This window comes from Vidua macroura, chromosome 21, assembly GCF_024509145.1.
Source record: "Vidua macroura isolate BioBank_ID:100142 chromosome 21, ASM2450914v1, whole genome shotgun sequence".
NCBI classification, from domain to species: Eukaryota; Metazoa; Chordata; class Aves; order Passeriformes; family Viduidae; genus Vidua; species Vidua macroura.
Window position 1 is genome coordinate 3,974,488 of NC_071591.1, and position 24,492 is coordinate 3,998,979.

At 51.5% G+C, this 24,492-nt stretch overlaps 3 protein-coding genes and 1 long non-coding RNA gene across 4 annotated transcripts in view; all 4 read left to right on the forward strand.

The window, feature by feature from the left end:
- Positions 1 to 372: 372 nt before the first annotated feature.
- SURF6 (surfeit 6) lies at positions 373 to 3,133 on the forward strand. The gene is made up of 4 exons (XM_053996137.1): positions 373 to 541; positions 938 to 1,153; positions 1,745 to 1,836; positions 2,297 to 3,133. The coding sequence occupies exons 1-4, from the start codon at positions 448 to 450 to the stop codon at positions 2,966 to 2,968; spliced, it is 1,074 nt and encodes a 357-aa protein (XP_053852112.1). The 5' UTR covers positions 373 to 447; the 3' UTR covers positions 2,969 to 3,133.
- A 3,434-nt stretch (positions 3,134 to 6,567) lies between these two features.
- GBGT1 (globoside alpha-1,3-N-acetylgalactosaminyltransferase 1 (FORS blood group)) lies at positions 6,568 to 14,658 on the forward strand. The gene is made up of 7 exons (XM_053996431.1): positions 6,568 to 6,712; positions 7,413 to 7,528; positions 8,306 to 8,368; positions 9,549 to 9,599; positions 9,699 to 9,734; positions 11,691 to 11,825; positions 12,954 to 14,658. The coding sequence occupies exons 2-7, from the start codon at positions 7,464 to 7,466 to the stop codon at positions 13,636 to 13,638; spliced, it is 1,035 nt and encodes a 344-aa protein (XP_053852406.1). The 5' UTR covers positions 6,568 to 6,712; positions 7,413 to 7,463; the 3' UTR covers positions 13,639 to 14,658.
- Positions 14,659 to 14,820: 162 nt separating this feature from the next.
- LOC128817892 (uncharacterized) lies at positions 14,821 to 16,253 on the forward strand. The gene is made up of 4 exons (XR_008440323.1): positions 14,821 to 14,906; positions 15,180 to 15,239; positions 15,336 to 15,447; positions 16,092 to 16,253. It is a non-coding gene; the product is annotated as an uncharacterized LOC128817892 (long non-coding RNA).
- Positions 16,254 to 19,034: 2,781 nt separating this feature from the next.
- RALGDS (ral guanine nucleotide dissociation stimulator) overlaps positions 19,035 to 24,492 on the forward strand; it is a 56,625-nt gene continuing 51,167 nt past the window's right edge. The window contains exon 1 of the mRNA XM_053996167.1: positions 19,035 to 19,158. Within this exon, the coding sequence (XP_053852142.1) occupies positions 19,141 to 19,158 (18 nt within the window). The 5' untranslated portion in view covers positions 19,035 to 19,140. The remainder of the gene's footprint in view (positions 19,159 to 24,492) is intronic.

Sequence of the window (24,492 nt, forward strand, 5' to 3'; positions counted from 1 at the left end):
CTCCCTGCAGCTGTTCCCGTACAGGGGCTGCAGAAACCATCTCGAAACTCGCCCGTGCTCTGGGGACCTCACCCCGGTGCAGGGGGAAGCTCGGTTCTGTCCTCCAGTAAAGGGAGGTTTGGCAAAGCAAGGATTGGGACCTGCGGCGGAGGCGAACCGGGGGCTGCCCGCGGGGCTCCGGGGAGGTGTCTGCAAGGAACGGGGGTTGCAGCCCTCCAGGAGAGCCCCGAGCAGCCCTGGTGTGGCTGAGGGACGCCGCCGCTCCGCGCTGGCCGCGCCGAGCCCGCGCAGCCCCGGCGGGGGCGGCTCCGCGGCCGCTCCGTGCGCCCGGCGCTGCCGTCACTTCCCGGCCGGCGCGCTTCATCCATCACTTCCTGCCGGGGGCTCCACGAGGAGGGCCCCGCAATCCCCACGCTGCCCCGGGCAGCTCTGGGACCCGGGGCGGCAATGGCCAGCCTGGCCGCCCAGGACTCCTACCTGCAGGGCTTGGCCAGGAGGGCCGGCGTGCAGCACGCCCCGGAGTCGCGGAAGAGGAAATTTGGTACTGGAACTGTAACGCTTTGGTTCTGTCCTCTCCGGCCGGTTTGTGGGAGGATTGGCGCGACAGCCGTGCCCCCACGGGGTGCTTGGCCCGGGATTGTGCCGGTTTCTAACAAAAAAAACCCAATCTGCTCAAACAAGGAGCTCCCGAACACGTTGCGCACATTGTACTGGGAGCCCTGGAAGTCAGTGGTCTCCATTCACTGTGGTGATGGATGTGGAGAGCTGGAAGTGTACAAGGATGCTTGGTCTAATTCAGTAAATCCTGAGCCGTATAATTTTTGAACATTTAGATATGCCGTTGCGATGCTGGAACATTAATGTTCAGTAGTAACTGAATGTTACGAGTGGGAATGTAGCATTGTCCTCTTTTGTGTAATTTGTTTTTGCCTTCTAGTGTCTAAGCCAGGCCAGCCCGAGGATGCTGGCAGACAGGCCAAAAAACAGAAGAAAAAGAAGCCCAGGAAGCAAACTGAGAAGAAGAATGCTCCTTCAGCCAAACACGTGGTTTCTAACACCAGTAAACCCACTCCAGGACAGAAAGCAGCCCCTCAAGCCAGCAAATCATCTCCACAGGGTGGTACACAGAACAGAAAGGAGAGTTTGCCTACAGGTAAGAATTCCAGCTTTGCCATGGTCTAACTGAAGTGACCTGGGCTGAGATGGCTGCTTTTCACTTGCTTCACACAAGTCTAGTTTGGGAAGCATAAATTGAGAACGTCATTGCTTATTTCATGTGCCCCAGAAGCTTTTGCCTATGGACAGGAATTTGTGCCATCACCACTGGGTGGCTCTCTGGAAACGGTGTTTAACCGAACTGCAGAGGTTTTGTGCATGTGAGTAACTTTGGGAATTACACGTGGATGCAATCCCTGTCCTGCCAGCTCAGCTTTCCTTTATGACAATGAAAAGCCAGATCACAGAGAAAAGATGTCCTGAGCCTCTCTGTTCCACAAGCCTGGGACTTGTCTTTGGCTTGCCAGGCAGCCCCAGGGCATGCCAGGCCCACTGCTGGCAGTGTTGAATGATAAAAGGGGAAATTCTAAAGAAACCAATGAAATAAAAACTCTGGGTTTGTTTGGATTTTCCGTTCCATTCAAAGCATCTGAAGAGTTCCCAGAGTTTTTCCCATAGCCAGAGAAAGTGCTACTGTTCAGCTGATGCTGCTTTTTAAGTATTTTTATTTTCTCCCTCTCATTTTCAGGAAGTAAAAGTGAACTGAGTTCCCCTTCTGTTTCTGCAATCAGTCTGTTGCGTCAGAGACTCCATGAGAAGATTAAAAAGGCTTCTGGACAGGTATGGGGACTCTGAATGTGTATCCATGTGTGTGTTTGTGCATTTGAAATCCTCCCCAGCCTCCCAGGGCATGTGGGGACAGGATCCCACAGGCTCAGGGTTCGAGCTGATTCCAGCTCGTTAGGAATTGCCTGTAGGGATTGCCAGGTGACCTGTGTATGTTCTCTGGAAAAACCTGTGAGAAAAGATGGGGTCAGCTTCAAAGAGAACGTGCCTTTGGTGATTTTTAGGAAAAAAGCAAAATAGTGAGAGCCTGCAAGGGAACAGCTACGGGCTGTTGAGGGAGAGCAAAGGGTTTGAAATGTTGTTACTGTGTTTAGTGTCTCTAACAGCTGAGTCACAGCTTCACATCACAGGTGGTGCTTCTTAGGAGGAGTTTGAAATCAGGAACTGGGGGACAGCCCACTTTTACTTCTGCTTTAACCCTTTAAGGCTTCTCATTCATGTCCATCCTCCTTAGGATAATGCCAAGGAGTTAACCCCTGCAGTCCTGGAGAAGAGGCAGCGAAGGAAGTATGAGAGAGAGAGGAAGAAACGCCGGCGAAAGGAGTTGAAGATGAAGGCAAAAATGGAGAAGAAAGAGACTGAGGAGGTACCAGCAGAGCCAGAAAACAAAAAGGAGGAGAGCAAAGCTGCGATTGTCTTCAACAGGGTTGAAGTTCATGAAGAGAATGAGTTAAACAAGATCCAGAAGAAGAAAGAGAAGAGGAAAGCGGTGAAAGGCAATATCACTCCTCTGACAGGCAAGAACTACAAGCAGCTGCTGAGCAGGCTGGAGATCAGGAAGAATAAACTGGAGGAGCTCAAGGAGAAGGACGAGAAGAAAGCTCAGGAGCTGGAGACCAAGATAAAATGGACAAATGCTCTCTATAAGGCAGAAGGGGTGAAGATCCGTGACGACGAGGAGCGCCTGAAGGAGGCCCTGAAGCGCAAGGAGAAGCGGAAAGCCCAGCGCAAGAGGCAGTGGCAGGAACGGACTGTGAGGGTGGTGGAAAAGATGCAGCAGCGGCAGGACAAGCGCAAGAAGAACATCCAGAAGAAGAAGAAGGAGAGGATAGAGAAGAAGAAAGCCAGGGCCCGGAAGAAGGGCCGAGTTCTGCCAGAGGACTTGAAAAAAGCTGGGTTAAAGTGAGAGCGAGGCAGCTCTCCTGGCATTGGGGTTCCAGGGTGGGCTGTCTGTCACACGGGGCTGTGTCACTGTCCCAGGCTGTGGGGCAGGCACTGCCACAGCTTCCAGCCTCATCATGCTAAAAAAACAGTTGTATGTTTGTTAATAAAGTTTCCTATCCTAAAGAAACACCTTCTGGCTGATTTCTAATAGGAATTATTATTTTTCTAAAGGGGAAATGTCAGTTGCTGTCCCTTCCTCTGATGTGCAGCACAGTGTCTTTGCATCCTCTGGGAATGGGAAAGAGGAAAAGGTAAAAAGACCAAACACGGGATTCACCTCAACACAAAGATACTGCATGTGTCATAAAACCTTTGCTTATATGAACTTGAACAATACCTTTGAAAAGAAGAGTGCATCTTGGACACATTTATCCTCCCCACTACACGAAAACTGGAAATAATTTTCAATTTTAGACAGTGCTGCTCATTTATAAGTTATGTTTTATCAGCATTAGGCCAATAGAGACATAAACACACATGTACACGTGCATGGATTTATTATTGTGGGGCTAACTGAACTTTTCTGGATCATCCCTACGACACACTGACTGATCCTGATGGTTAGAAGGATTGGCTCCAAGTCTGTCTTTGGCAATAATAAAAAATTAGGCAAACCCCAAAAAAAAATTCTGGCAACCACAGGTGCCTGCAAGGGTTTCTTGGCACAGTTCACCAGTGCAAAATTGTATTTGGTCATTACCAATTTTGTCCTTTATTGTTTATACAGAAATACAAATGTGAACTTGAGCAGCTGTTTGCCCAGCTCAGGAGGGAAAGTACAGCTTGCTGCTGGCAATTCAGCCTGGGGAAGATTGGTGGGAACAATCTATCCAGAAAATAAAGCAGCTCTGCCCCTGAGATCAGTCAAAGCTTGCTGATGCCCTCCTGATCTTGGTTGGTGTGAACTGATAACTTGTACTGAGCTCAAAGAAGTTGAATTCTCGATTCTCTCGATCTGGCTCTTTGGAAGAAGCTCTCTTTTGCCTTATGCCTAAAGCTGATGAATGTGCTGTGAGGGGAATGCAGGCTGTGCTGTGCAGTGCTTCCCAGCTGGATCCCTGCCAGAGCCCAGGTAACTCCCTGGTGCTGTAATCTGAGCCTGCAGAGCCAGGAGCCCGAGCAGTGGATTTGTGCTAAATTCACGTTCAAGCCTCAGGTGTGACTGAACACATTTGTGTTCCTGCAGCCTGTTCCACACTCGAGTCCAGCAAGGAAACCTCTCCCCGGGCACAGAGGGAGCTCTCCCCGTGGATATCTTCTCTTTCTTCACTTTCTGAACAGCCCTGCACTCACAGCTTGCCACTTGAGTTGTAGAAATCTGAAATCCACGTTTGGAAATCTGAAATAGTTGCTCTGCAAAGAATATTTTCCATGGAACGGTCTACAAGTGAGGTATTTATCAGCTGTCCAGAATGCTTTCCAAGCAGGGCTTGAAGATAAAGTAATGCTTTGTTCTGGGAGGTCAAACAAGTTCATTTGGGAGTAACAGAGCTACTTTCAGCCATATCCCTTTTAAAAAACTCTCTGAACAAATTCGAGGAACCTGAGTAACTATTAAAAATGCTTTAGCTCTGATTTCTATTTCTTTGGAGATTCTTTCATCAGCTGCAACCACATCTATTAAATTTCTGTTTGTATTCATGGTAAACTGTAAATCAGTTGAGGTAAACCTCAGTGAGATGGTTTTAGATGCAAAGGATGTTTCAATCTCAGCTGGCTCTAGTGCTCTGGCAGGTTTGTACCACAGAAACTGAAAATAAGGGGGGAATGCATCAGCTGTGCTCCTAATGATGTAATATTTCAAAATATGTGTATTTCTCTTCCTGAGGGAATAGATGTTTACTCTGTAAAAAGACACATGGAAGTGCTCTATGCCCATTACAACAGCTGAAACTGCACTAAAATAACCAAACACCCACATCTTTTTTTTTTTTATTCTGTGTTAATTTTACTGCCCCATTTGAGGACAACTGTTAGTCCCCTTATTCTCTCTGTTCTTGATCCTCTGTCCTTCCCCATCACCCAAATTCTGTGCTCTCAGCCTCTGTATGCCATGGAGATAGAGCATGGGCCAGGTGCAGAAAATGGGAATTCCCAGGAGACTCTGCAAAGGGATTGTTTGTGTATTTCTTTATGCTTTGGGTGGAAATGTTGAGAGGATATTTATGCAATTGGAAAGTGGCATCAAGCTGGGAGGGGCTGCAAGCCCCAAGGGAAACAGGATTCACTCAGGGCTTGATGTTTTAGGAAAACAAATAGCCTGGAAATTTGAGTTTGTTTCCATGAAGTCAAGTACAAGGTTTTATGTGCCTCTCACTTGGTTGGGAGAGGTTCCACAGAAAACACATGGATTGCATTTGGGCACAGGCTGAATGTCATCCCAGTGCTGAGCTCTAGCAAAGCAGGCAAAAGTCCTGTGGGAATGTATGAACTGTGACAGCTTTTCAGTTTTGGGGGGCAATCCAGCTTTACTCCTTACTGCTGAGGGCTCAGCAGGGGAATTTGGGGTGCTTTGACACCAATTTCATGAGAATGGGCTGATTAGAGAGAGCCCAGTGAGATCTGGCAGAAATAATCCCACATCTTGAAGTTAGAAAATTACAAAGAAAGATTGAAAGAGGTCACAGAAGAGAAGAGGGAAGGAAACATCAGAGCCTTCAGGCATGGAAAGGGAGACTGCCCAGACCTGGACTGCAGCAAGTGAGACCCTGGTTGGAAATTTGGAAGCCTGCTGATGAGAAGGGCTTTCCTACCTGCTCTGCGTGCAGCCATCTCTCAAAGAATGCCTGAAAAACATCTGTTTGAACCCCTCTCTGCACATTTGTCTGCTTTGCATGTGCTGGAAGCATCAAGCACAAGGTAAGAAACGTGGCACTGACAAATCCTGGTGTCAGCATAGCAGCTCTCATGACACAACTGGCACAGGAACGAGATGAAGCTGGTCAAAGCACAGAACAACTGCCTGAGGGGGAAGGCTGTTTGTGCTCCTTTCTGTGTTTATGGAGCTGCAGCATTTTTAGGCAAGAATCCAGAACTGCTCAGCATGAATCCATGAAGGCTTTAAGTGGTGGAAGGCCTTAAGATATATATTTATATAGATGCACACACATACATTCATATATGTTATATATATATTTAGTCATTATTTTTAAGTAGGATTTTGTGATGCTTCCTGGTGAAAGCTAATTAGATCCTCTCAGAGGAAAGTGAGGGAGAAGCACCAGAGAGGATTTCTGTGTGACACAGTAAAGCAGATTAAAGAACTTTTTGCCACTTGTCCTTTTTCCAGCCAAAGAAATTAAAGCAGGAAAGTCACTCCTGCCTGTTCAGATCCATTGACACTGTCCTATGCCTCACCAAGGGCCGGTGATGATCTCTGGGATTACTTCAGCACCCTCCAAGAAGCATCATGTACCACTTCCTCCCCTTATTATAAATGCTACCATCTTTGTAAATGCTTGATAAACAGCCTTTTTCTCATTTTACTTTTTTTTTTCCTTCTCTGCAGGCTCCAATCACATTCAAGAAAGTAGAAAGCTGTAACTGGAAATACATCTGGTCCCTCCAGCCAGCCTGGAAGAGCTCTTGGTGTGGAGGATTGGGTCCTGAGGAAGCAGGAGAACATGGGTTGGGTCCTGAGGAAGCAGCAGTGAGATGGAAACCCACGAGCCTGATCCACAGCTCCCTGCTGCTGTCCTCACTGATGGTGATAATGAAAGAATAACAATTAATGTGCTTGTAGCCCCTTTGGAGACCTCACACAAATGCATTTTGTGTTCCTCACAGGGACCAGCCAAAGTTCACACTCTGGGCAACTTTGCTTCCCTGTGAGCAGAAAAAGAGATTGATTTGAGCTTTTTAGGTAGGACAGGTGGGCTTGGGAAAGTTGATTTTCATGGCTGTTGTAGAGGGAATCATTTCCTTGGTTTAACCTTTACCCAGGGTGCATTAGGATTGTGAAATGTTCCTTTGCTGGTCTCACACCTCAGTTTACCTTTCCTTCAGGCACCTTTGCAGGGAGTGCCCCTGCTGGTTACTGGACAGGGAAAGGTGGAGTTAATCAGCCCAGGTGATAACTGTGTTAGCTCTCTGATAGGACAGGAGTGGGTGATTTGATTCAATTGCAAAGGGTGCGTGCTTGAGGTGAAAAAGTGGATTCAGATCAGAAGGGCTCCCCATGTGCTGGAGCTGGGGTTAAAGCTCCCTGGAATGAAGAACTTGCTCAGACATTTTACAGATTCTGCCTCAGTGCCCTGGCTCTTACAGTCTGATGCCTTCTGTGTTTATCACTTCAGAAAGACTGAAAGAGAAGCTACCAAGAAGCTTCATCCTCCTCTGAGGAAATGACCAATTTCTCTCAGAGTGAGGTACTTCCAGCCTCTTCCCTTTATGTTTGTCCTTTGCAGAGTGAAAGCTGCTGGAGTTGAGAAGTTGCCCTTCCTTCTCCTCTAGAAGAGATGATTTCCAGGAAAGTGCTGCTGGGATCTCTTGTCTGCCTGGGTGCTGTTGCTGCAGTTATCTGGTAAGCATTTGCTGCCCAGCTCGGTCATACCTAAAACATCCTGTGTAGATCCTGTGGTAAAACTCCTAGAACACAAAAATAAAAGGCTGTGCATTTTATGGGAAGCCCCTCTTCGAGCTGTAAGAAAGAGCAGCAATTTGTGTAATAGATAAAGGAGCAGTGGTAGAGGGAGAAAGCCCTAAGGGAAAGAGGAAAAAAGCAATTAGGTCCAAATCAGGCTGGTAACACCGAGGCGACTCGCAAACAGATGCTTGAGTATGGAATATCCCAGTTACATTTCAGCTCAGGCCTTAACAGAGGTGATTATCTGTCCCTTCACACAGTCCAAACTCACTCCAGTGTCACCAGGGACAGCTTTGTAACTGTCAGACATCACAGCTTTCAAACACTGAGAATTTTGTAACTGAATATTCTGACAACTGTGTATGACTTATAGATTCTCTAGAGCAAACTCAAACATCATTGGAAGGGAGTCTGAGATAAGGCATTTCTGTTAAGTATTAAAATATTAATTACTAAATTATCCTGATTTATTGCATTTTTATGATGTTGCAATTTGCTGTACTTTCACCTTGTGGGTAGCTGCATTATGCCTCAGCAGCAGGACATTGTGTTAAAATGTGAACACAGCAGATCCTACACTAATTAATAAAGTAGAAATGGAGTTAGCCAGAGTTACCTCTCAAAATCTTTGCCAGGTCCTTGGGTGATCTTGGAAAATCCTATGAAGGTTTCCTTCAACATTTCCTAGCTTAAAACATTTCTTTGCTCTCACAGGGCTGTAGCTGGGAGTGGAAAAGTGCACTACCTGCCTTACTACCTTCCCTGCCCTGAAATCTTGTAAGTATTTTGTTCTGTGCCTAATGACTAACACGGATCATTGTTGCAGTCCTGCTCTTCGCTGACAGCACAAACAGTGATTAACAGGCGGCTTGTTCTTTATTTATGAAGCTGCAATTAGTCACTCTCTTAAAGCAAAAAGCTAACAATGCTGTTGGGGCCTGCCTGCCCTGCAGGACAGCTCTGGGTCTCACAGGTGAGGGAGGCTTTGTTTGTTGTGGGTCCCAGAGCCCAGGACTAAAAGGTTAATGCAGCTTCCTTATCAGGGTGTAATCACACACCTGCACTTGCACAACTGTGCTCTAAGTGTCCACTCACTAGACAGAGACACCTAAACCAGAGAGGGGAGATGAGCAGGCACAGGAGGAGCTCTGGCACAGTCAGGAACAACGCCCCAGTTCTCATCAGGCTCCTGTTCTTCCCTCTGAGATCTGTGCTCTGCCCCCACTCCATGGATGTGGTTGTGCCGTGGCAGCACTTGAGCTCTGAGCTCTAAACAAATGAAGGGGAGCTGCTTCTGAGCTTGTACCTGACCTAGCCTGGGTGCCAAAAGCTCTCCCAGAGCTGCACAGGAGAGAATTGACACTGTGCAGGGGCCAGGGCCATGGCCCCAGTGACCTCCTCACTGCCACATTGCACCAGAGCTGGGACATGACAAGCTCTGGCTTTTCCCATGACCTACTGTTCTTACAAAAACTAAACCAAGCCATGAAAATAGGAAAAAAAAAAGATGTTTCACAGAGGTATTTCTGATTATTCCAGCCCATTCCAAACCATTGTGTCTGGTCAGGTGCTTATTTCTCTGAATGTTGTTGGAAATTTGGTTATTTCAGGTAGTTCGGCCCTCCAGGTGACCAGGAACAGTTTTGCAGAGCATGGAGCACATACATGACCATTGCTGACAGTCCCACATGGATTTTGACCCCTAAACCCTGATTTCCCCTCAGATGGGATTGCTGCCAGCACCTCTCTGTGTGTTCTGTCCCAAAGCTGTCCCTTGCCTGGCAGCCCTGGAGGTGTGTGCAGGTGATGCCTAACCCTGGCCAGGCAGGGCAGTGTCCACAGCAGCTGGGGCTGGATTTGGACAGCTGGCAGTGCAGCAGCAGGTCCTGAAGCCCAACTTGGTTGATATTTTTAGAAGAGCATAACAATCCCTTTCTTTTCCCACCCCATCATGCAGCTCCATGAAACTCCAATATACAGAAGAGAAGCTAATCCAGCTTTTCCCCCAGTAAGTACTGGCTTTTTATCTCCTGACCTTTAAACTGCTGTTCCTCTCTTTCCAGGCATATTCATGTATTATTCAATGGATATTTCTTCCTTTTTACAGATTATTTTATCAGCAGCCAAGAGTGCTGGCGCCAAAGTAAGTTTCTTTGTTTGAACTTTGTTTCTGCTGAGTGTGGTTTGGGCACTTTGCAGCACTCACAGTTCCAGAGTCCTGGGGCACACTGAGCAGGACCTTGTTCCATGAGAACCCAACCACAGGGGTGTGTCAGCAGCTGCCTGTGCTGCTCTAAGGCTGGGTTTGGTTACTGCACACTTATTAACACACTTCCTGTTAATTCCCAATTATCACATTAGCACACACACGCTCTGTCGTGGCCAGGAGCTCTTTTTGAGGTGGCAGATCTGTAATATCTTTAAGTGGGAAATACCTTCTGGAGCTGTGCTGTAGCTGGAAGCAGCTGTGGGAGAGCTTTGAACCCATTTCAGGGCAACATAAAGCAGGTGCTCTGTGTGACCTCCAGCAAACACAGCCAGATCTCTGAGACACAGCCAAAGCAGGGAGTTTAAGGGAAGATTTGGGACAGCAGCTCTAAGAAGTGGCTTGGACAAACTCTCTGTGCAGCTCAGGTTGTTACAGCCTCCTTTGGCCCTTTATCTGGAGCAGTTAAACAACCACATTCTTTTGCATGTTAATAAACACACCCTGATGGCACACACACACACACACACACATATATATATTATTTCCCCCACATATTCAGGATGTGCTCAGCCTGAACATTTCTTCCATATTGGAATAAATTTCAGTGCTAAATCAGCTGGAATATACTGGGCTAAACAAGGGGAGAATCTCAAAGCTTTTCATGCTCTGTGTCTTCTGGAGGGAGTTCACTGGCACTGAGAGGATGACCATGACTCACTGGGGAACCCAGGGCAGCCCTTTAAAATCAAATTTACAAGGCTTAGAGAAGGGAGCGTGCCTGTTTCCTTCTCTCTCCTATAAAAAGGATCGTCAACCCAGAAACAGGACAGATCAGTTAGTACATTTTCTCCAACCCAAATTCTTCTCCCTGTATAATTTAATCTTTCAATCACAGGCATTGCTGCAGGAAGGAGTGAAACTGTTATTCTTGTATCCTCTCAGACTGAGACTATTAGATCTGGCTTGGAGGATGTGATTGGATCTGCTGCCTGAAGCACCAGGCTGCTCCCCACAGCTCCCCCAGTCTGGTTCTGGTGCTGTTTTTGCCTTGGGACTGTGTCAGGTGGGAGCCTGGCAGCCCCCAAGTGTGGCCACGGTGCTGTGTGTGACAAATTTCATTAGCAGAGTGCTCCAGCTCCTGGTCTGGAGCAAATGTGAGCAGGCTGGGGTGAGTTCCACCATAAATGCCACCTTCTTTTAAAATCAGAAAGGTAAGAATGAAACCCTGAAAACAAAGCAGCAAATTGAAACAGCATTGCAGAGCTGTAATAGGGCAGAATCAGTCTCTGCTGCATTTATATTCGGTATTTCCACTTCCCTCACTGGAGATTAAGGATTTTTTTCTAACTTTGTTAGAAAAAATTTGAATGCTGGCTCACATACAGCATTTTAAATTATATCTGAATGTGTTGGAGCTATATATAAATCCTGGAAAAATAAGCTGTCATGCTGCAAGCGGTGTTTTAATAACACAGCAATGGGGTATTTTTATAATAATTTTCATATTATTATTACTTGTGTTTTAATCTGCATGTAGCAATCTGCATCAGGCTGATAGCAAATAGGCACAGCTTCCCATTCTGAGAGTTCAGTGGTCATTAAACTCTCCTCAGCAGAAAAGTCCTTAAATGAGATTTTAGCAGATCCTCAGGTTTTTGCTGATGTGTTAAGTGCTTAATTTCAGCCCAGGAATTGAAATATCCATGCTCTGTAACCTCAAAGAAGAGTGCAGAGAGAAAATATCTGAGGCTAATACCCTCCATGGTGAATTAATGCTGATTCACACACTCCTCTAGCTGCCTTTTTGTGCTTCTTTCCCATTTACTGGCCTCAAAACCAACAGGAACAGTTACATTTCATTTACATTTCTGGTTTTTTTCCCCCCTTCAGGCGCCAGGATGTGCTGACAGTCACACCATGGCTGGCCCCCATCGTCTGGGAAGGGACTTTTGATCCTGAGATCCTGGACAGTGCCTACAGACCCCTGAACCTCACCATAGGGGTGACAGCCTTTGCTGTTGGAAAGTAAGGGAAGCACTCAGTGGACACAGCTCTTGGGGTGATGCCCTTCCTCTGTGGAAAGATGATTTTCCTGAAATTTGTCCCAGTTTACAGGGGGGTTTGTGCCCATGTAGTGTGTCTGTAATCACACGAGCCCGTGGGATGACAACACTTGAGGTACCTGAGGTGTGGGCAGTGCTTTTTAAGAATTAGCAGGTGCCTTGGGAATTAGAGCTGGTCAAAATGGGGATAATCCACTTATTCCTTGTTCTCCACTACCCCTGTTGCATATGTGGTGTGTGGATTCTTGCAGTGATAATCACTGAACTCCCCTCACTCCTTGTCTTGCATTTTCTAATGTGAGAATTAGAGAATTCTCTTCATAATCCACCACGCAGCCCCTTGGAATCCCAGAATGGTTTGGGTTGGAAGGGACCTTAAAATTCATCTCCTTCCACCCCCTGCCATGGGCAGAGACACCTTCCACTAGACCAGGTTGCATCAACCTGTCCTTGGGCACCTCCCAAGGGATGGGACAGCCACAGCTTCTCTGGGCACCCTGTGCCAGGACTCCCCACCCTCACAGGGAAGAATTTCCAAAATCTGTTCTAACCCTGCCCTCCTCCAGCTGAAGGCCATTCCCCTGATGCCTTGTGCAGGCTGACCTAGAACAGAGACTAGATGGAGCTAAAGAATAAAGTAGGTGTTTATTAAGAGGCCTCAATGGATCCACCTTGGGCAGCACAACCCAAAATGGCCACTAAAAAAGGACAACAGGTCACGGAGTCTCTCACTTTTATAAGTTTTGGTCCATTTGCATATTGGAGTTAATTGTCCAATTACAGCTTTAGGTTATGAAGTCCCATCCTGCTTGTTTTTCTCTCTTCATTCCATGTTGTTTGTGCTCTTGGGCCTGAGGTTTGGATCATTTGTCCTTGGTGCCCAGCTGGAGCAGGAATTGTTTTGTTTCCTTGCTCTGTGAAGAGAGCTCTGAAGCCCAGACCCACACACTAAAGCAGCACAGAATCTGAAAAATAGAAAACCTAAAACCTGAGGCATCACCCCTTTCCTGTATCACTCCACACCTTTGCAAAAGGTCCCCAGCAAGGCCCTCCTTGTCCCTGCTGTGCCCCACGGGCTGTGTCTGCTCAGGTACTCGAGGTTCGCGCGTCGCTTCCTGGACTCGGCGGAGCAGCACTTCATGCGGGGCTACCGGGTGAACTATTACATCTTCACAGACAGCCCCGCCAGCATCCCCCAAATCCAGCTGCAGCCGGGGCGCAGGCTTGTCACCGTCCCCGTGCAGAAATTCTCCAGCTGGCAGGAGATCTCCATGCGCAGGATGGAGGCCATCAACCAGCACGTGGCCAAGGAGAGCCATGGCGAGGTGCACTACCTCTTCTGCCTGGACATCGACATGGTGTTCCACAGCCCCTGGGGCCCCGAGACCCTGGGGGACACGGTGGCAGCCATCCACCCCGGCTACTTCGATGTCCCACGAGAGCAGTTCCCCTATGAGAGGAGGAGCTCCTCAGCAGCCTTCATCCCTAAGGGAGAAGGGGATTTCTACTACGGAGGGGCCGTGTTTGGAGGCTTGGTCAAGAAAGTCTATGAGTTCACCAAGATGTGCCACATGACCATCCTGGCAGACAAAGCCAACGGGATCATGGCAGCCTGGCAGGAGGAGAGTCACCTCAACAGGCACTTCTTGTCCCACAAACCCTCCAAGCTGCTTTCTCCAGAGTACATATGGGATGACAGGAAGCCCAAGCCCCCCGAAATCCGCCTCATTCGTTTTTCCACAGTGAATAAGAACTACAAAGAGGTCCGAAACTGACCATCCCTGCAGAGAGATCCCCCATGCAACCAAAGCCACCAAAATTAGCTCCTCCAGAATGTGCCCCACCTTCAATTTTTGTTCCTGGTAGGAGCAAAAACTGGGAAGGGGATGTGTGGATAGTTCCTTTGGAGAACAGAGTCTAAATGCATTTCAGAAGCAGCAGCCAAAGTGCGGGTGAGACTGAAAAGGTTTCTGGATTCCCACTCTTTGTAAATACATCCTGCTTGAGGCTGTAGCACACAAAAAAGCATCCACAGAGACAGTTATCCAATGCATGGCTGTAGTTACCTTTGACGAGTGTTTTCCTGAAGCCTGGTGGAAATTTAACAATATCAAAATGGTATTTGACGTTCCTGTGGAGGAGAAGACCTTGGGTTTTGCTTAAGACCTTTTCACTTAAAAAAAAAAAGAACATTGCAGGGCAATAAATTTTCCTGAGTTGTGATTTAAACTAATGCCTTTTGTCAGAATCAGGAGGAAACTTGCACTCGGAGCTCGTTATCCCTGAGTGGTGTGCAGCAGGATTTCTTGGACCTTCTCAGCACAGAGCTGGTGCCAGGCATTGCCCATAAGAGCCCTGGTCTGACAGGACAAACAGTGTGAACTCATCTAGCAGTTATCTCCCAGATTCCAGTCTGTGCTTTGGAGACCCAAGTTTAGACAGAGCTGGCACAGCTCAGAGCAGACTGAACTTCTTCGGGTTTATTTCAATCACAGATGTGCTCTGAACCTTTTCCCTGGGTCACATGTCTCTGTGGATCATGTAATCTTTTCCAACACAGAAAATCTGGTTTTGAGATGTTCATGTTCCTCTCCATTGCTTCAGCCCTTTCCAATTTTTCTAAGCTCTGTGAAATAAATTGGCGAGAAGCTGCTGGAGCTGACAGCACGAGCTGATGCCTTTCCAGCAAGCAGGATGAGTTCATTCCATAATGAAATGCTCTGGAGAAGCTGGGAGTTCAGCGTGGAGCTGGAAGTGGGCTGGGGTTAATGTTTTCTCTCTTTGGATGTGCTGAGGAGCTGAACCAGGCGTTTAGAGCCTGGCAGCTCCCTCGGGTGAGCATGGGGGAGCATGGCTGGCAGCTGAGGTCACAGGTGCCACCTCCCTTGTCACAGCAGGGCTGCCATAAACATCATCTCCCTCTGCTACCCAAGGGCTGAGCACGTCTGTCAGTCCCTGTTCTCTCAGAGGGAGCAGGAGAGAGGCCACGGGAGCTGCGGGGAGCGGCAGCGCTCAGCGGGGAGAGGAGGAGCAGGGTGAAAGGGTGAACGGGCTGTTTCTAAGGGAACAGCTTGGGGAGGGGGGGAAAGGAAAAAAAGAAAAAAAAAAGAGGAAAAAAAAGCTCATTTGGCAGAGAGAGGGAAAATAGGGAAGAGGTGCCTGACTGTTCCTGCTTCTCTTCACATGAGAAAATTGCTGTATGGCAGCGAATCAAGTATTCAAAGCTTTAGGGCCCCACCACTGATTGCAGATGACTTAACGAGCCATTTCAGTCCTGTGAGCAGGCTGGAAATGGCACTTGCCACTGTCATTGCAGGCATTTCATCTTCCAGAAGACTAATTAGAAAAGCTTTCACGGACCCATAATATAGATAAGGTACCTGAAATACCTCCAGCCCCAAAGCCCCAGTGGCAGCTGGGTTGGCTGATTTGTGCTTAATCCAGCAAAAGGTCTTTATTACATTTTCTCCAGACTGTTCTTAGTGATGTGGTGCAGGAGGAAGATGCCCCTTTACGTAACTAAACCAGAACTGAAACCCCTGCTATGATGTTGGGTAACCAGGCACCTCACCTAAGCCAAAATGGTGAGGAAAAATACTTATCCAAATATTTCCAGAAACATACATTTCCAACCAGCCCAGGATTAATATTGTCTGTTTCTTAATTGTTAAATGAGTTAGTGCCTCCAGGCCACGCTGAAACTGGGTTCTCATTATGCTAATTATACATATATGCATATGGATTCTTTACCAGCCAGAAGGAACTGTCCAGTCAAGCCAGATAATTTTATCTCCTGGTGTCAGTACGTGTCTGGGCTGGGCTAGACCTCGTAGAAAAGTACTCAGATTCCAAGAAAAACGTGAAGTTCCATAGCAGCCACAAATCCATAGATCAGCTGTGGTAATGGCCAATTCCCCTTATGCCTTAATTCTGCTGGAAATTGCTCTGGGTTTGCAGCCAGCTCTGGGTTTGTGGCTTCATTCTGCCACATTAATTATTGGATTCCTGTGCAGATACTCATAAATCCTCGGTGAGAGGAAGTTCTGCAGCACAAATGATGGGTGATAGAGGGTGGTCTGTGTTTCTGGGGTACCTGTTTTGAACAAATTGTGAAGGGCTTGGTCTGAGCTCTGCATCTGAGCTGCCTTTTGGCCGAATCCTCAGCCCTCTGATTGACACCAGAATGGCCTGGTTTGTGCTGTGCCAAACATGTTTGTTTTCCTGGCAGGCCTGCAGCTTCTCCCCAGGGGAATGGCTTGTGTTGTGTGACACAGTTCTGCTCCACGGGGCTGTGGCTTGAAGCAGTACCTACAAACTCCCAGTGCCTCCAGGGAGCAGGAGAATATCTGCAGAAAAAAACCCCACAGTGCTGTGTGGGAGATGCTCCCTGAATCAGCTCCTGCCCTCCTGTAATTAATGAAAGGCTGGACTTCTGTTGTCATCTCCTGCTGATTAATCCCCTTCCCCCAGCAGCAGCAGCCAGCTTTCCTTCTCCCAGTTTGGACTGTGCAGCTTGTGTGCACTGTGGGAGCTTCTCCAGGACTTGCTTTCTGATGTGCTTTCCCCACCCACACCCAGTGCACAGTGGGGAAACTGAGGCACGTGGTAGGAAGGCAGCAGAGTGTCACTCTCACCATGGGGGACAATTTGTCTTACGTGTTCTTGTGCCAGAGGACTTTGGACTTAGAAATGCAGGGAAGTGCATGAAAACTGAATCACCACATGTAAATAAACCCCACTGCCTGGGGATGTGATTGTGCTCTCAAGGTATTTCCCGCTGAAGCCCTTAACCCAGCCTCAGAGCAGCAGCTTGTTGCCTTCCCAAGGGCCCCTTTTTCCCTCCATCCCTTTCTGCTCGGCTGGAACAGACTCATCATTCATAGTCCCTCTAATTTAAGCACCCATCTGACAGGCTGTTTCTTTCCTTCTCCCTGCTGCTGTCTTGCCCAGTGCATCCACCCCCAAAGGGCAAATTTCTCTGTGTGATGTGAAACAGAAACTTCCAGCACTGAATATGGTTTGTGGTGGGGCCAGGTTCTGATCCTCTCATTCTCCCCACTGATAGGACAAGAATCATTTCCACTTAGCCAGATTAGGATTCTTTTCCTCTCTGGTTTGGATTTCCCATAACCCTCCCACAGGTGACGTTCCCTGACAGTTTTGACCAGAAATGTCATTTTGTACCACACAGCAGCAGTCATGGAAGGACTGGCTTAGTCAAACCTTCTGTGGGTGAGATCTGTGACTGTGGGGCACGGAAATGAGATGATCAAAGGGGATGAGGAGGGGTAAGAACATCAGTTACACATTCCCTGCACAAAACCAGCTTGTGCAAAAGCCACGTGCATCCGGCTGGCTTCATGCAGCTGGTGGTGGAAAGGGGCTGGAAGGCTGGGAGCTCCCTGCCAGGGCTGCTGGGTTCACTCCCCTGCCCTTTGTGTCACCTGTTCAGCTTTTTGAGGGAGGGACTGTCTCCGTCTCTTGTTCTGTGTTTGCACTCAGTGGGGTTTTGCTCTAATCTCAAAGGGCAGCTCTTAGCACCAAGGTTATTATTTTGTCACTTGAATCCCACCTGCTCCGCTTCACCTCCTGCCCCAGCAAGTCCCCGTGGGACCCCAGGGGTGACACACACAGAGCAACAGCTGCTCTCCAGGTGGAGTGACAGTGGCAGTGACAGGCCGCTCTGGGGACAGCAGGAACTGGAGAAGGAGTTACAGGAGTGGGTTGGGTTGTACTTTACTCACGGTAAATCCCCAGCCCTGGAGTTCTGCTCCACACAATCAAATGATTTAGGGAAGCATCACTAGAAAAACCCATCTGAAGAGTGACATTTGAATGTCTGCCTGCCCACCAGACTCCCTCCTTTCTCCACGAGTGTTGCTGCACTGACGTGACTTTTCCTGTGTATATTTAGCTTAAACATAGATCCACCAAATGTCGCTGTTTTGTGTAAAACTAGTGTAAACCCTTATGAGTAGAAAGGCAGTTTTAACCACAAATCTCCACTGCTTGTATGCCCACATCATCCCCCTGCTTCCCTGCTGAACCTTTAGCCAATTTAAAGCGAGCCAGATGAGTACAAATGACATTTAAAAAGTGCTTCATTCTGGTGGTGGTTTTTAGTGAGCTTTGCCAGCAGCAAATCACATCGTTCTAGACCTTTTGACGTGCGTGTTTTTCTCGCTGTTTTTCTCACTGACACCGTTACTATAATTAGAACGATGTTGCTCTGTAGCAGCATCTAGTGCCAGAGGCAGAGCCCTGGCAGCACCTTTTCCTTTCCTGGCTGCGCTCCCCGGCCAGAGCTGCTGGTTCAGCTGGCCCGGAGCCACGGAGGAGCGGGACGGGCAGGTGCGGTGGGCTGTGCTCGCTCCCGCTGTGACCCTGCACAAAGCTGGGGCCGGCGCGGGGTGTTGGTGCCCAGGAGCCGCCCTGCAGCGGCTGGGAGCACTCGGCCATGGACGGACGCAGCCTTCGCCCGGCTCCTTCTCCTCCTGCCACCGCTGTAATGGCTCATGTCATCGGCCTCATGATGACAAACGACGGGGACCGGAGCCGCTCTGTTTCTAGGGCAACCCCGCTGGCTCCCCAGCTCCCGCACAGACCGTGCGCCCGCGGCTCCGGCAGCGCTGCCCGGGGGTCCCCCCGTGCCCCGTTTCGGTGCCGGGCTCAGCGGAGATGAGCAGCCGGAGGTCCGTGTGGTGCCCTGGCTCCCTGCCCCGGCCTCTCCTCCTGAGCGGGACAGCCCGGGGGGGTCCCGGGGGTCTCTCTCAGCCACGACCCCAAGCTCCTCTCCTGTTTGTACCCGCACGCAGCGCCGCGCCGGCCCCGCTCCCCAGCCACAGCGCCCGCTCCCCCGGCGGGGTCTGCACGGTGCCTTCGCACGGCTCCTGCCAGCCCCCGTCATCCCCGGGGCTAAACACACCCAAAGAGCGAAGCGGCGCCGCGGGTACCCCCGGAGCGGTGCCCGTGCGGCTGCCCCCGCTGCAGACGCGCACCCCCCTCCCGGGAACGGGGCCGGGCGGAGCCGGGAGCCGCCCCCTCCCCGCCGGCAGCGGCGCCCGCCCCGCTCCCGCCCCGCGCTCGGCTCTCCCGGCCGCGCTCGGCGCTCGGCGCTGGCGGCTCGGCGGGGGCAGCGGGGGCAGCGGGGGCCCATGGCCGGCTCGGAGCATCGCCCCCGGCCGCCGGGCAGCGCGGCGGGGCCCTGAGCGCGGCCCCGGCACCCGCAGCGGGGCCAGCGGCTCTCGGCGCGGCGCTGGGGCTATGAGCGGGGCACGATGATGATCGACAGCCAGGTGAGTGCGCGGGGCAGCCGCCGGCTCGGTGCCCCCGAACTGCCCCGGCCCGGTGCGCTGCTGCCGGGCTCGGTCCCCTGCAGAACCCTCGCTGCGCGGGGCTCAGGGCGGCCCACGCGTGTCCGCGGCGGGTGACCGATGGGTGCGCGGTGCCGCGGAGCCGGGGGGCTCTGGCGGGGCTTGCTGGGGTCTGTAGCCGCAGGTGTCCGTCCCTTGCTGCCTGCTGGGGCCGGGGTCACTGTACGTGCCAGCAGCCCAGGCCCCTGGTCTGCAGCGGGGGCTTTGGAGGAGGAGACGCAGCAGCTTTGCCGGGGGAGTGCGTGGAAGTCTGTTTTTCAATGTGGTTTTTTTTCTTAATTTTTTCGCTTTCTGTTTGTAAAATGGTTAATGCGGCTGGGAGAAGAGGAGCTGAAGGATGGGGAGCGAAAGGGACACGGTGTGGGACGGGGTCTGAGGGCGCTGCGATGCTGCAGCAGCCGCTGTGCTGCGATGCTGCTGGCAGGCTGGCGCTGCTGCGTGCTCTTCCAAGCCGGGGCCGGCTCTCCTGGCACCGCTCAGGCCAAGGGGCATCAGCAGGTCCCTTGTCTCTGCCTAGCGTGTTTATGAGGCCAAAGAAGCTAAATCGAGCCGCGGTGGGCTAAAGCTCTGCGCTCCCAAACCCCCTGGTGCTTTTGGGGTAGGGGAGGATGAAGCAAAGGTATGAAATTTGGGGGTGGCACCAGAACATGACTCTGGGCTTGGTCCTGATGTTCCTCTGATTTTTTACTTTCTCTTCTTCTTCTGTTTGATCCCAACCCTGGGAAGGGGGGGCTGTGCTGCTGCCCTTGGAGGGGGGTGCTGGGAACGTAAGTGGGCAGCAATGGCTCCTTGGAGACCAGGAATGAATAAAGGGAAGGGCTGATGCTCTGCTGGAGAAGTGGGCTGGGATCCATTTTTGGACTGGAAAATGTGCATTCCAGAGCTGCCTCCTGCACCCTGTGGGTCTCTTTAGTCTGGGCCTCATTCACCTTGGTCCAGCCCAATAAACAAAAGCTAAATGAGCTCTCTTGGGGGCACGTGTGTGAGGCAGGCCCTAGTGCCACACCGGTGTGTGCTGGATGGTGGCATGTCCCTTTGGAAAAGGGGATTGGCAACCAAAATACTGGAGTTTGGGCCCTGACCCTGTCTAGGGTCAAGAACGAGAGTTTTCTGTCATTATGGAGTGGGAAGATTGATCTTGCTGGGAGATCCAGAAGATTAAAGGTGTAAGGTTGTCTGGAAAAAGATGTCCAGAGCTCAGCCTCCCAGGCTGGGGAGTGCATGTGGCATCCTACAGAATGTTTTGCATTAAGGTCTCTGTTTTAGTCTTCCTGTCATGTTTTTATGCTTAACCCATTTTATATATTTATTTATAGGTATATTTTATATGGGTAAACTGAGGCACGTAGAGATATTTGTTCCAAGCCCGGGATCCTGCGTGAGTGGACAGCAGAGGTTTAAAGTCCTGGTTCCTCCTGCTGAAGAGGATGAGCCACTCTGCCTTTTAAGGGGTGCAGTTCATTGAGGTCCCGCTGTTTGTGGCTACCAGTTAAGAGGAATTTCCAGCTGCACCCGCAGCCGCACCCTGCCAGTTCTGAGGGCTGCACAGCTACATTTTTCATGCCTTGTAAATGTTCCTCTCCCTGGTTGCTAAGGGAAAGACCCACACAAACAACTGGTAAAACTGAGTGTTGCAAAGTAAATAAGCTGAGCAAACAAGGAGGTTTTTTTTTCATCTCTAAGCGCTGCAGGTGTGTTGTTCCAGGTGTCCCGACATGTGAAAGCCAAGGTTCACGTGCAAGGGTGAATTTCAGCCTTTAAAACTGAAACCTGCTCTTGAGCTGGGTCAGAAGGTGGCTTCCATCCCAAACCAAGCTCCCAGAGCTGCAGACTCATCCCCTCAGTCCCTCTCTGGCCGTTTGGGCAGGAGAAGGGAGCAGATGGTGGATGAGCAGCCTTGGGCTGGCTGGGGGCAGGACGCAGAGAGCGAGTGCAGGCGAGCTCAGCTCGGTGGGAGCTGCATTTGCTTCTGTCTTTCCTTTCATCTGCTCCCAGCGTCTGAAGTGGCTCCAGCGGCTCGGAGTTAACTCTTGGTGTTGCTCTGCAGGGGCAGGGGGGCGAGTTGGCAACAAGTGACAGCAAGGGAGGGTCCAGCTGGCAGCAGGGGCTGGGAGGCAGCAGGTGGAGAGATGCAAAGTCCCTCCTCGGCATGGCTCAGCCACTCCATCTGGAGCTCCCACTCACGCCTGAGTGTGTGTGCCTGGGCTGATCAGACATGAGCAGAGGATGCAGCGACTGCTGCAGGCTCCAGAATAAATCTCTGGGACGCTGTAATGATGGATCTGACATCCCCTAGCTCAGTGCAGTGTGTTGTCTCTGAGCCAGTTTGCTCAGTGAAGAAATGAGGGGCTTTTCAGGACTTTGGTTATTCTGGGCATCTTTGGGCTTGTGTTTTTCATCTCCTCGTAGTGTTTTCACTCTGTCATTCCCTAAGTGGTGCCTGAGTGCTGGATCTGATCAGGGCAATCAGGGCTTCGGGTCTCAGGTGGTGATCTCCAAAGCAATCTGCACTATCCATCAAGATGGATTTTGCTTCTGATACCTTTCCCATTGCTATAGCAACCCATCTGACGAGGATGCCAGCACGCTTTCCAGGCAGTGTGTGCAGGGAAACTGCTTCACCTGCCACCAAGCTGCCACCACTCGTGGGGCAGGGCTGGTTAGCTGGCAACTGCACACAGGTGCTGAGCCTGGAGGGGCAGAGGAGCTGCTGTCAGCTCCCTCAGGCTGACCCTGCTCTCTCAGGTGTCCCCACCACCTGGAGTTTCCCTGGGATATCGGGGTGATACAGCACAGCTGGGGGAGTGCACCATGCCTAGTGCCAGGATCTGGGATTTCTCTCCAAAGGAGATGCTCAGGATGGTGTGCAGGAGCTCGCCAAGTCTCGGTGAGTGTTAGGGAATGCTTCCCTCTTCCCCTTCCCCTTGCCTGAGGAGAGGGTTGGAAGATTGGTTCAGTTCCAGGGGCTGATAGGGAAGAAGGGGTTTTGCCTGCTTTTGCCAAGTGAGCCTGTTCCCTCCTCCATGTCCTTCACACTCTGCAGTCACTAGATGGGCTCCAGCACGTTCTCTGTTCTGCTCTGCCTCTCATCCTGCTGTCCGGTGCTTTCTGTGCGAACCGGCGGCCATCCAGCTGTGGCTGCCCGCCAGGACAGCTGTGGGGCCGCCTTCCCCCTGCAGTGATGCTGCTGATGGTGCCGCCTGGGGGTGTGCTGTGCCCGGTGGGACTGCCAGGCTGTGTGACCCTGCGTGGGCCGGCCAGGGCTGCCCGGAGCCCGGCGGGGCCGTGCAGCAGATGGCACTGTTGTTTTCCCGATGAGTTATTGCCGGGGGTTCGCTTCCTCAGCGCTGGGGAGGGTCAGCGGTGATGGGAGCGGGGACAGAGCCAGCGTCCGGCTCCCTGGGAAAGCCCAGCACGCCAAACCGGGCTCTGCTGCGACAAGCACGGCTCCTCCTGCGTGAGCAGTGCCCGAACACCGAGCTCTGCTTGTCGCAGCACCAGCCCCGAAGCCGCCGTGGGAGAGCTCAGCAAGGCCGCGTCAATCACCGCGTCCTTCCCATCAAAAGAAATCCCTGATCCCCCGCTCCCTTCTGTGCTTGTCGCCGCTCTCACCGGCCAAGCCCTGCCCCAGCAAACAGCCGGGACCCAGCCGTGACCTTTCCCCGGGGCCGCAGGCAGAGCTGCCCGTGCCGCTGTCGCATCCGCGCCGCCGGTGGCACATCAGGAGCGCCTTCCCCGTGCCCGGGGCGCTGTGCCCGGGCTGCCACAGCCCTGGCGCTCAGGGTGGCTGTGGCAGCTGCTGCCAGCTGTTTGGGTGCTCCCAGACTAAATCCATCCCGCCCTGCCCGGCTGCCACGGGATGCGCTGGCGGCGCCTCCAGATGTTGACAGCTTTTCCCGATGGGATCGCCCGAGTCCAGCCCGCGTGACCTGCGGTGGGGCTCACCCGTCTGTTTTCCTTGAGGATTCGCGTTTTTAAGAGGCTGGATTTCGCGGGGACCTTTTGGCTCCCAAGGCAGCGCGGGTGTCTCCGCGGATTTTCGCTGTCTGCGCTGACATCCCCGCGCTGCACGCCTTGGCCGCGGGTCAAAGGCAGAGTTTGGAGACATCAGCTGACGTCAAAGGCGGCTCGGTGCCGCGGGATCACAGAGTTTCCGCTCCCTCGAGGCCCTGCAGTGCAGCCGGAGTTCATCCTCTGCAAGGATTTACAGCCCCCTCGGTGCTCCCGGCTTTGCTGTGGCCCTGAGGGCTCCTGTCTCCTGTGCTTGGAGCTGCCGAGCCTCACATGCTCCCTGGAATCTCTGTAGCTGGAATTCAGTGTCCTTCACCACCCTGCCTGGAGAGAGGTTCCAAAGATGGGAGAAAGGGGACGCAGGGTGAAGGGGCTGGGGAGAAGGAAGGAGTGCACTGGTGGCCTGATGGGTCAGAGAGGGTGGAGAAGCCTTTCCTTGGTCTGTCCTGCCCTGTGGGGCATCTGGGGAAATTCAGAAGCTTTAGAGCTCTGGGATGTCAGAACATGTGGGATGTCAAGGCACCCCAGATCAGGCCCCACACTTCCCTGTAGGGTCTAGAAGAGAAAGGGAGGAGGAGAGAAGCTGAGTGAGGTGCGGTGCAGACACTGGAGAAGCACTCCAGGATCCTGGAGGGGACGTGCAGGTCACCGGCACAGCCTGGGGGTGATGCTGTGCTGGGGTTCAGGATGTCAGCCTGCTCTCCGAGTCTGCCTCGTGGGCTTCTCGGGACTTCCGCTGTCCCTTTTTATCTTTCCTCTTCCGTGCAGTCCCACTCCGTTTCCCACTCCCCTGCCATAAACACCCTGCCGGGGCTGGCGGCAGGAAGCAAACCCTGCAAAGCGCTGGAGGAGCCGGGCCGGCTCCGTGCGAGCCCTCAGCACGGAACGGGGAGGTCGAGGTCATCCCTCAGCACAGCCAGGAGGTCCCTTTGAAATCCCCAGCAGCCGCCCTGCCCTGCTCCCTCGGCCCCGCTGGCTCCATCCCACAGCGGATTTCCCACCGAGTGTTTCCTGCCTGTCCCTCTTGGCAGTGTCCCACACAGACACAGCTCTTCACCTCCCCGGGGTGTGACACCCCTGGTGTGAATCACAACGGGCAGCCAGGGTGGCGTGGCAAAGCCCAGGGCAGGCAGGAACACCCTGGTCACACCTGGGGACTGCAGCATGTCCTGAATTGCAGGGAACAGTGACACAGCCATGGTCCTGAATTGCAGGGGACAGTGACACAGCCATGGTCCTGAATTG

Excerpts from the sequence above, each read along its gene's own strand:
- SURF6 (XM_053996137.1), top strand. The coding sequence starts at position 448 with ATGGCCAGCCTGGCCGCCCAGGACTCCTACCTGCAGGGCTTGGCCAGG. Across the intron at positions 1,154-1,744 it reads AAAGGAGAGTTTGCCTACAG|GAAGTAAAAGTGAACTGAGT; the intron begins GTAAGAATTCCA and ends TCTCATTTTCAG. Across the intron at positions 1,837-2,296 it reads TTAAAAAGGCTTCTGGACAG|GATAATGCCAAGGAGTTAAC; the intron begins GTATGGGGACTC and ends CATCCTCCTTAG.
- GBGT1 (XM_053996431.1), top strand. The coding sequence starts at position 7,464 with ATGATTTCCAGGAAAGTGCTGCTGGGATCTCTTGTCTGCCTGGGTGCT. Across the intron at positions 8,369-9,548 it reads CTTCCCTGCCCTGAAATCTT|CTCCATGAAACTCCAATATA; the intron begins GTAAGTATTTTG and ends CCCATCATGCAG. Across the intron at positions 9,600-9,698 it reads CTAATCCAGCTTTTCCCCCA|ATTATTTTATCAGCAGCCAA; the intron begins GTAAGTACTGGC and ends TCCTTTTTACAG.